Source organism: Cariama cristata, unplaced genomic scaffold, assembly GCF_000690535.1.
Source record: "Cariama cristata isolate BGI_N322 unplaced genomic scaffold, ASM69053v1 scaffold2048, whole genome shotgun sequence".
Lineage (NCBI taxonomy): Eukaryota > Metazoa > Chordata > Aves > Cariamiformes > Cariamidae > Cariama > Cariama cristata.
In genome coordinates this window covers 1-11,878 of record NW_009630420.1, presented here as the reverse complement: position 1 = coordinate 11,878, position 11,878 = coordinate 1, and the positions used below count along the sequence as shown (strand labels likewise).

Here is an 11,878-nt window from a genome sequence, read left to right as displayed (position 1 = left end):
CTTCACCAAAAGGGTTGTCAGGCATTGGCACAGGCTGCCCCGGGAAGTGGGAGAGTCACCATCCCTGGAGGTATTTAAAAGAGATGTAGATGTGGTGCTTAGGGATATGGTTTAGTGGTTGCCTTGGAAATGTTAGGTTTGCACTTGGACTCGATGATCTTAAAGGTCTTTTCTAATCTAAATGATTCTATGATCACAGTTAGTCTTGAATACTCTCGAACAGGCAGCACAAATTACCTGCTAGAATGGATACAGAATCTGCAGGAAGCCTGAACTTGCTTATATCAGATGCAACTTTTACATGGTGCATTTGCCAAGATGAATCCTACACACATAATATTTAGACTAAAACTTCCCTTACTAAGGATCACATTTTTTCCAATTTCATATTAAAAATCTATTTATGTTGGGTACTGACACACGGATTCACTGCATCCATACCCAACTCACAGCTGGCTTTGCAGAAGACTAACAATACCACTAGACACCTTTCTAATTTCTTTAAAGACTTCTTCCAAAAATATCACACAATCACAGAAGTGATTCTTTGAACTTTTAAAATCCTCCAGAACCCTTTGCCTCATGCAATTTCCAGAGCTGTAACACCTTTAACAACAGTGCCTATCATTTCTATAATTCACCATTAACTTGCTTAATACTGAATTTATTTGTATGTGAAGGTGTTTTACATTATTTGTTTCAGAATTCCACTAGCTATCCATTTTGAGGCCAACACTTTGGAATTACCTTATTCTCTAGAGGTCAACAAAAACTTCCATTTTTGTTCTAATGTGTGAGAGCACTCTCTATAAGCAAGCTCTCACTCCTTTAATTAAATAGAACCTCTTTCCAGTCCAAGAACTACCTCTTTCTCCTACCCAAATTCACCATTCACAAAAAGTTCCATCTTATAGGCACTAGTCTAATGTGCCTTCCTTGCATCACACAACCCCAGAAACGTATTTTCTCTTCCCAACATCATTCCTTCATTCAAGCATTGATCAAACATGATTGCACTTAACCTCCTAGCTCCTGAAACTGCTGTGACCCTCTGCGAGTTGGTCATCAGGAGAAAGAGATTTTTCACATTTTCACCTGCTGACTGTCTCTCTTCCAACTCCCTTAACCTCTGCTAGGTGGATAATTCAAGACTACTTTCACTCAAAATTATTTTTTTACACCAGTTTTCTGGATACATTAACAGGAACACGAAAAGCTCTAATGAGCTGTAATTAGACACCACATATACTGAAGAAAGCAGTCCCTAAAATGAACCACTATCTGCTTAGTTAAAGAGGCATAAGGCTCAGACACTACTCCTGTTCCAAAGGGAAACTGGTAGTTCCCTAGCTATCCAAACTTGCAGGAAATCTTAGCAACAAGAAAAACTAAATTCTGCTCTTTCATGTTTCCTTACTAGGTCAACTTTCTTCTCTACAGTGCAAGCATAATAACGTCCCAGCTTTTGAGTGAAACATAACTTAACTGAAATATATTATCCAAACAGATACATACAAATGCATGCATCTGTGTGAGATACCTGCATGTAACTGATCAGACCTACAAACAGCCATAGTATTGGAAAGCCTGTATATAAATATTTGTTAGCACAGAGACATGAATTACTAAAGATATATATTACTTTTTGAGATGACAACAAACACAGGCAACAACTGGATCTAAGATTCCAAATTTTTAAATGTATTCAATTCTTCCAGTTCTTCTGGGTTTGTTTTCTACTACCTACCCAAACCTCTATAAAAGTGAACACATCAACAAAAAAACCTCAGTCTCCCAAAGCACTGCTATGAGGAAAGACCTGCCAAGCTAACCTTACTTCTGTTGGACTCTCAGAGTTCCGAGCGCTCTGATCCTATTCCATATTCTCAGAATATCAAGCTTTGAAATAGTCAGAAGACTCTTGATCCTTACCCTCGCTACGGACAGACTTTTGACATGGCAGTAACTGCACATTAGAGCCTCCCTTCAAGCAGAGACCAGAACAGTATTAAAGACAAATCTCTACAGAGACCAGTCACTACACAGAGGCACTTCTAGATAAGGAAGCCCTCAAGCTGTAAGCATTTGGAGGACAGCAGAGAGAGTATTCAAGAAAAGTATTACATATACTTCACTTCCTCTCTTTATATCATCTCAGAATCTTCATTTTTGGCCACAGTAGGCTAGATGTGTCTTTTCTTGGAGTTACTCTTCTGAGTAGCCTTCGTTGTCAATCACTATTTCTGCTCTTTTGGTTTCTCAGTCTTTGCTTCTGTCTACTTTCTCCATTTTTACCTTGTCCTCTGTTTTCTCCTCCCATTTCTTTACCTCCTGTCATCTAACCCCTACCTCTGATCTCCTCTGTATTTTTGTCATCTGGATAATACTGATTTTTATATGCTGCAAGTTTATTTCAAACTTCAGGCAGAGCAATAGGACACATGTATTCACACTTCAAGGTCATTGTTTCAAATCCATCTGCAGACTCAAAGACAGTTGTACAGCTATTTCATTCAGATAGCATTTTCTTCAAAAGACTGAAATAATGTACTTCTCTTAAAAAAATGTTTGCATATATTACCTGGGATACAAAAATACAGTAGGCAAGGAAGCAGGCTATCAATCGTGTAGTTTACATCTTTGCTCTAGAGAAAGGAAACATCTCCAGGCAGCACGACTACGGAACAGCAGACATTCATTACTTCAATAAAGATACTGTACAGGTTAGCATATGCAACCTCTGCTAAATGGTGACAATCAAAAACCTGGCAGGGGGTGATGGAGGCAAGAAATAAAACAAGAATATGCCTTTCAGAGTGCAAGACCAGAGGGAAGGGACAAAGGAAAAAAAACTGTACAAGACTTTTTTCCCTTCCTTTATCTGAAAGGAACTCTCCACAAAAATTTCAGGGAGTTTACTCATTTTTAGGATGAAGGATTATACAGCAACAGATTTCTAAGCATTCCGTTCATGCAAAACTTGCTAACATCAACAGAAGGATCATGAGCAGCAAAGTGATGCCAAAAAAACAGAATCTCTTATTTCAGTTGTTGACATAAGTAGTATAGGAACAAACATACTACGATTTATTTCCTTACAAAGTCAACAAGTTTGACTTCTTTAACTTACTAGTATAGTCCTCTAGCTGTGTTTATATTACAACATTACTCTACACTCAGGCTTAAATGGCTTTCCTGGCAAAAAAAGGTTTTAGATTCGACGACAGATTTATTCTAAAAGCAAATTTCTTCTCTGTCTCTCCAGAGAGACTTCAGTAACAGTCTGGATAGCAACCAACATCTGTATAGTACTACTACTGGGTATTAATATACTAAATTCTCCCTACTATAATATTAGGTGATATTTAGACATTGACCTCTATAAAAGTGCTTTAAAAGGAACTATCAATTTGTATCAAAATAACTACTTATAGGCATAGACTGCCACCTAGTGATTTTTATTATCCACAGGAAACAAAACAAACAAAAAAAACACACCACAAACCCTCCCTCTTCCAGGAGAGGAGAAGGAAAAAAAAACCAAGCATTAATTCCTTCATATTTTACATCAGCTTACAGAAACAACCTCATATTGTATCACATGTATCTCCCATTATTATGTTGATCATAAATGCAGGAGGGGAATGGGGAAAGAAGAGTCAGCAAGTGTATGTAATCTTCCTTGTACAGGTAAGATCTATGAGGTTGCTTGTTTATCAATTTGGGTTCTCCTCAGCATTGTAACTATATTTTCAGTACGTCCTCTAGCTCATCTTTGCCATTTTCTCTTCGCCACTGCCTGTTTTCTACAGGACTTCACTATTAGTGAAGAAAGAAGCCAAGTTACCTGTGTTGCCTTATCTGCCTTACCAAGTTGAATTATCATCATGAGAATGACTCCTAAATTCATCTTATCTTCAGACTTCTTCTGTCTAAACTTGTATTTCAGATGTTGCCTTCAGTTACTCATGGGCACCTAATCAGCAGCATAAAGAACTCATATTTATTTTTCCTGTCATGCCTTCTCCACTCCTTTCTCTCTCAATCACTATCAACATCTCCAGTTCACTTCTCCCCTAGACCTAAATCTCAGAATCTGCAAGACAAATGGGTCTTAGGAAGATCCTTCTATAATGAATCTGTAAGACAAACTTTAAAAAAAAAAAGCAGGAAACCAGCAAAAAGCTTTTCAAATTTCTCCTCCTCTTCTAGCTAACACACTTTTCTTCTAGCAAATACAACTTTTGCAATGCTCGGAATCAATGTGAAGAGATATTTTCCCACCTTTTTAATTTGATCTCACCAGCACTTTATGTACCCACCCATTTTATTTTACAATCACATGAAACAACAGCCAGCACTACTTAGTTTTTCCTTATCATATCTATCTTGTTATTCACCATAAAGAGGCCATTACCCTTTTTGATCAAATGGCAATACTAGCTTTCATTAGCCCTTGTTCAACGTTTATATAAGTACTTCCGTAATTTCTTCTGTTGTCTCTCATGCTTTAAAGGAGTTCCTTTCAAATATTCCCAAAGTCATATCACATCTTCCTCAAAGATCTCTTTAAAAATCTTTGTTACACCCATAAAATAAATCTGATTCTAGCTAGGCTGTTGATACGCTGTGACTGTTGCTTATCACACCAACTAACACAGTGTAAATAGTTAACAGCACTCACCTCAACAGCACCCCCTGCCCCAGAGCACAGGGGCTATCACAGAGCCTTTGAACAGCACAAGCACTTTTGAATACACCATCAATAAAATGCTACTACAAGAATTAAATGTCTTTCCTTTATTCCAATATTATATGACTTTCTTGCATCAAAGAAAACCAACAAGTGACCCTCAAAGCAACACCCTAACAAATACAAAGTTTGCTTCTTTTGTTTTTTACAGTGGAGATGTCCACTAAAAAACAAGAAGATTGCTTATGGAGCCACCTGCTCCTGTTGCTTTATTTCCCAAATGAAGTCTTCTGTTGCCCATGTTTCCAACAACCAGCTGCTGTCTCACAAGCTTCATTTTCACATGAAGTCTAGTAGAGTTAACATATCACACCAGAGTTAGAGTTGTATAACTCAACCTCGACATGCAGCACTAAAGATCATTGCTAATAGAAGTCCTATCCAAACTATTTAATACTACCAGATAAACCAGAGAGTGAGAAAACATCCACACAATTGAAGCAGAGAAACAAGACAACAAAATATGGTTATCTTTCTAAAACTTCTTAAAAGTACAGTCTTTCTCCTCTCTTTTGGTTCACTCCAAAAAAGTGGATCTTGGTGATCTCCAAGATGGCAATAACTTATCTCCTCCAGATGAGGAAAATGAAATAGGTTTAATCACTAGCTGCAAGCAGTCCCAGTCATCTTTGTGCCTTGAAGAAAGTAAGCTGCTGGAACTTAACATTTTGTAGCCTCTTCTTCTGTTTAATAGCTCACTGGGGGAGACAGCGACTGCCAAATCAAAAGCTATCAGGTTACTGTATCCACAATCACTTTCCAAGCCCTGTAAACTGCTATGTACTACACAGCACATCATACATGACACACTGATTCTTTTTATAGCATTCCAGCGAGAGTACTTCTCATAGCAAAACAAGTACTTAATGAAACCACACCAAATGGATAACTAAAGAAGAAACTTCATTGGAAGAACAGTGAAGGACTTTGAAAAGTCCTCTAGATTTGCCAACCACATATCACTAACTAGGTGGTTAAAGTCTACCCATCAAGAACTGTGAATATGACATTCATATGCTTGTGCAACAACATATGGTCTGAAAGAAAGTCTTTTCCTTCCCTCCACCTTTCTTAGAAGCCACTGATACTCAGCTGTAGGAGATTGCCCCCCAGAAATAGTGGAACTAAATTTCTTCCAAAATGAACAAAATATAAGGATTAACTTAAATCACAGATCACATAAGAAATTTTTTAAAGAAATTCCCTATTTAAAACTTAAAAAGTAAGTTTTCAACAAAAACTAAAAAGTCCCTGCAAGTAACCACTTTTTTCTCTTCCATTGAACTCACCTCAACTCTCTCAAGTACGAGATGATTAAGTACCATCTTATTTTTCATACACTTTTGCAAACCTGTTTTTCCTATCTAGTGATAAAGGCTACTTCTAAGATTTTTTCAGACACAACAAGTAAATCCCAAACAAATAAACAAATCACATTCCAGATGAAGCACAAGCATAGCTATACCACATCATTTCTATACTGGCTTTCCAGGCCATGCTGGAAAATACTATACTTAATAAAAAGTTTAAATCCATTTTAATGTAATTCCTTCATGGTTCTTGACAGATAGGACGAAAAAGCATCACCATGTATTCTTGCTAAGAGGCTTTAATTTGATTACAGTAATTAAATAGGGCCACAATGATAAGTATCTGGTCCAACTGCAGTTTAAAAAATGAAGTTATATTGATAAAGTTAGCTGAAGAAACAGAAGATTCTTGAAATTATTTCAGCAAGTTTCAGAAGCTTACATAACTGGTTACACATTCAAAACTTTTTCTCTTTCCAAGGATAGAAAGGAAAACAGACGCCCATTTACAAGGCTTCTCTCCCACATGTTCTTCTCTTCTCCTACAAACCATAGGGGGTATAAAAGAACAGAGATGCAAATATGAAAATAACGTCAGAATTAAAAGTTAACTTACCATATTTGTCTCGCAAGCCAACTGTACACCTGAAGACTCCACCAAAGGCCACATCTTCACCAAATACTACTGAAAAATAAGAAGAGGAGGCTAATATTACCCCAATGCATCTTCTTTTTAATGAACGTGTTTCAAAGCTTTTTATATCAGACACTAACATAATAACTTGATGTCCAAGTGGAGACCAGTGACGAGTGGTGCTCCTCAGGGTTGGTATTGGGACCGGTGCTGTTTAACATCTTTGTCAGGGACATGGACAGTGGGATGGAGCGCACCCTCAGCAAGTTTGCCGACAACACCAAGCTGTGCGGTGTGGTCAACAGGTTGGAGGGAAGGGATGCCATCCAGAGGGACCTGGACAGGCTGGAGAGGTGGGCCTAGTAGGTTGGAACTAGGTGGTCTTTAAGGTCCCTTCCAACCAAACCGTTCTATGATAAGTAGTACCTAACATTTCATTTTACTTCAAGATTTATCTAGACCTAAGCGTTTCTCATGCACAGCCTAACTATAATAAATAAAGAATGAAGGTTAATGAGGAATCAGTACAGCAACACAACTACATCTCAAAACAGAACTCATGATTCAGCTATGCTTTCATTAAACCATTAATTTATTTTTCTGAAATATTCTATAAGATCACAATATCTAAATCTAAATGAATAAAAGCAATTCCAAGAAACCATTACGTTCAATCACTGAAGAGTCACCGAAGTTATGTGTTGTACTTCAACTGGTAACCATGTGCATTCTTCATCCACAGATTTCAGTAAATGTAGTATTTTGAAAAATGCCAAATTGAAGTTTTCTTCAAAATATCAATCCAACATGAAATTTTAAACCTTCTCCAAACATTTGCCAGATCCCTGAAAAGTCACTTCAGAGGAGCTCCTCTACAGAAAAGATGGATATCTAATAACCAGGACAACTCTCAGTATTCAACACTACTATCCTTATAGTGTGGGTGACGTAGTCAATAAAATTTTATCACTAAAAGTAACTGCCCTTAAAATTTAGCTTCGTATCAACTAATCTTGGGGCTTTTTTCTTTGAATTTATGGAATGATAATGTCTATTTTTTCTTAAAATATTTTAGTTATTTAATTCACAGAAATAAGTATTGCCCATTTCAATTTTTTTAAGCATGTAAGAGATGTGCAGTAGTACCACCAATCGCGGCTTGCATGAACTGGGGTCAGTTCTGATAATTCCCGAATTCCTCAATACTCTCCATATTCTAAAGGACATAAAATAATAAGTTAGTGTCCTTACCTTTCAAATATTATTTTTATTTAAATAAAATACAGTCCTGATTGGAAACACTAAAGGGGGATTAACACACATTAATGACACCACTTAAAGAAAAATAACTTGTATAATGATGCAAAATCAATGCAATCATGGAGTATATGATTAAAGTATGTCCCTAGATCATCTCTCTAATTCATTTTTAATACTAATTTGTTTGGGGTTTTTATGTACTTAAAATCTTTGTAAGGCCTTTTCATTACCATATGGCTACTCACTTTTGAGCCAGCTGGCATAAAAATAATCTTATTTAATGCTGGTATCAGCAAACTTGCGTGGATTTACTCATTCTGTTCAGCCACTGAAAATATTTTCCTGGACAGATTCTAATTCTCACCAACACAAGTATGAAGATTTCCACTACTTAAACAACAGTTGCTCAATTCCCATACAACTAAAAACATATGAAGGACATGCTTTCTGCTGCAAGAAGTACTAATTAGTTCAGTACGTAGGGTGATATTGACAACTCGCATGTCTGGAGTGTAGAACTCCAACACGGTCTCGCAAAAGGCTTTGCAAAGATCCAGCCCTGCAAAGCTGAGGAGCAAGACAAACCTTTGAGAGATTAAAAGGCTGAAGACGATATACTGGTCATGCTGCTGGACTAACATTCTACTTACTTTTATATGGCTGATTCTACAGAAACGGTACTAAAATCTGTTCTTGGCACTAATTTACTCTCAGTTGTCTAAGTTTAATTTTATAAAGGTCATTATAACACAGCTGTAGATTGAGAGGGAATGTATACAGGCACAGTACTGGAAAGACAACATGGAATTTGTCCTAACAGATTAGACGATTAGTCAGACTTCAGGTTGAGCAGTGGTTCAAGTAGTGCCAAAAAGAGTTACTAATACACTAAAAAGAAAAACCAAAATTACAGAAGATTATACAGCTTTTGCAGCTGTGTTCATAACATTAAACATATCTTTCAGTTATCTGGCCATCATCACGCTTTCGTTATGACAACAGAAGCGGCAGACCTCCTGTTATGTATTAGAATTAAAGTAAACAGTTTCGTGCAAAAGAGTTTGGGATAACCCTTTTAAATCAAGCTATGATGAACTAGCATCTTCAAAGTTACAGATTATCCAGACTGCAAAAGCCTAGAAAAATCTTACATTGCCTATGCACAACAATGAACGGAAACCAGCAAAGCTAGAGAGGAATTTCGGAAGGCAAGGAAGGAGAAAAGGGTGAACAGACAGCGAGAGAACATACAGTCTCTAAAAAATGCCATTTTTTGAGCATAGAGAGTTGAAGGAATTGAAAAGTAAGATTTACATTTTAAAAACTCCTTTTCTTACTGGTGTGACCCAAGCTGCCCTTAAGTACAATTCACACCACTAATACCAGAAGCATGTTAAGCAATGTATCATCTTTCTGTCCCAACTTTCAAGAGAAATACACCCAGTTAATACAAAAGACACAACTGCATCTTAGATCACATAATCCATTAATAATCTGTTAATACAACACATTTTTAAGCTTTGTTTGACATCAAAGTGTAGAAATAACTTATTAGAAAACTTTAAAGGCCACCAGAAATGCATTTAACATTATACACAAATAGGCAAAACAAAATGCAAATTACACAAAGCAAGCCACACTAACAAGTATAGCATACCTGCAGTCGGATCTTTGGCTAAAGCATTGTCCAAGGCACTTGTTATGGACTGGAAGAGATTCATCTTCTGAGTTTGCCCTGTGTGAAAGTGATTATTTAGCCATTTCATTTGGTTCAAAAGACAAAGTGCATTAGAAAATAATGGTGCAAAACATGACTAAAAACTCAGTTAACAGTCATAAACAAGATCCCTCTTAGGAGTACCTAAGAGTCATTTGCTGAGTAAATGTAAATTATGGGATAGACAGGATTGAGCATGGCGTACTTTGCAATCCCAAGGACTATAATTCTACTACCTTGCATCCAACATTATTTCAAAAACTATGCTCTTAGCTAGAGCAAATACAGCTTTGCAACGCTTAGTCAAACACTAGGAACAATGACTAATACAACAGTTTTTCAAAGGAAGAAACCATAGTAAAGCATTATTTTTTTGAGAATTGAGATCCCTTCTGCTAAGATTCACCAGATCTCATTAAGCATACTTCATCATTCTTTAATTTTTTTAAAGCTCCAGCCTTTCATGTTTACAGCCACCTATTATTATCAGAAGTTTTCTAGACTACCAGCCTGCTCTCTGAACCGCAGTCAGAAGGCGTCAGAAGCATCAAATCCACTCTAAAGAAAGAAAACTTGATGCTGAACAGTTACACTTAAAATGGGTAAAACAAATGCACCAGACTGCTGTATTAAAATCTTCTGCAGTGCAGATTGAAAGAAAACCTTCAAAACCAAGAAAGGCTACCTGAGTGCCCTTCATTCCAGTGCTGCAAGGAAAAATAAATACGCCTGAAAGCAAAGATGGAACAAAACAATAGCCCAGTCCCCACTACTGTGACCAACTCAGATTCTCCAAGCAAATAAGATAATGCCTTACTAGAAACTGAGTGAATAAGAAATTGCCTAGCTGACATTTGGTAGCTCTTTAACCAACAAAACCTCTAAGTCATGACTAGGAGCTACAGCCCAGAATACTACCTACCAGCACACATAGCATGTGCCAAAAAAAAAAGTGATGGTTAGGTGAAGATCCCAGATAAACATGAGAACAGGTGTTAGAAATCAGAAAGAACAACTACATTCTGTTTTCAGTAGCTACACTCGCTCTCAACAAACATACAGCTTCCCTTCCTCCTAAATTGTTAATGTTAGCATTTTTTTGTTAAAGACTCATGTCATGCCACACCAGAGCTGAGCAGCTGCATTTCTACATGTTCCTGTGCTTGGTAGTTTCACTTGTTACACTTTTCATGGCCCTTTAAGAGTAAACAGTAAAAACAACTGTTATGGGAACAGTTCAAATTATATGAAAGCGACAAATAATCAATATTTACAAATTCAAGGGAAGGAAAGCTGGGGAACAGCAGTTGTTTCTCTCTTTCCCAAGTCATTCACATTAGTATTTAGGTTATCTTTTCCACAAGACACAACCCTTCCAGTATTTGATATAAATAAATGCCTATTATTTCAGCAACTGTCAGAAACTCCTCACACTGACTGTTCTGACCTGCTGCTCTTGCTTATAATAAAGGCCCCTGTATCAGCCCTAGCCAGAAAGGAGAAACTAAGTGTGCCCTTCACTTTGAACTGTGGAGTTGGAGAAGCATTATCTTAATATCAGGATCAGCATAACTTTATTTTACTTTCACTATTTTTCACAGAATTTCAAAGTGTACTTTAAATCAAAGAGAAGTAGTTTTCTATTAATAAATGGCAACAAAAACTGGCCTGCCCCGCTACAGCTTCTTCACCATGACCCCAAGCAGGGGCCAGCAGCACACAGGCTTTACTCTGAGACACCCAGGATGCCAATACCCCCCAACCACTAACGGGAACGGCCAAGAGTTTGGTTGGACTTAATAATCAAGCTGGAACACCAAGGTATCCAACTAAGTGAAACCTTTCTAGAACATAGTGCAGTTCATGTGAGAGAAACAGGTATTCTGCAGCTGGCAACTTTCCTCCTGAGCTGTTCATTTCCAACTGATCTGTGTTTTAATCGTGTGATCACAAGGATTACCTCAAACCTTTCACTAGACAGCAGTCTTTATTAATCACAGGTTTATTAATCACCACATTCATGACTTAAGCATGCAACAAAAAAAATTAGGGATGGAGGTCAGTCATTAAGTTACTGCTAGAAGCTTTACCACTGAAAGAGGAGAGAGGCAGGGGAAGGGCTTGCAGGTCTGAGCAGATGATGGGTAGGCCTATTGCAAGTATCGCACTGACCGCCCAAAAACACCTCACCAACCCCCCCGAAC

General features: G+C 37.4%; 1 protein-coding gene across 1 annotated transcript in view; it reads right to left on the bottom strand.

Moving 5' to 3' along the window:
- BCKDHB (branched chain keto acid dehydrogenase E1, beta polypeptide) overlaps positions 1-9,687 on the bottom strand; it is a gene marked incomplete at its 3' end in the record, with an annotated part of 41,065 nt that extends 31,378 nt beyond the window's left edge. Inside the window, exons 1-2 of the mRNA XM_009705501.1 lie at positions 9,615-9,687; positions 6,680-6,748 (exon numbers count right to left, since the gene is read on the bottom strand). Coding sequence (XP_009703803.1) covers positions 6,680-6,748; positions 9,615-9,678 — 133 coding nt within the window. The remainder of the gene's footprint in view (positions 1-6,679; positions 6,749-9,614) is intronic.
- Positions 9,688-11,878: the final 2,191 nt, after the last annotated feature.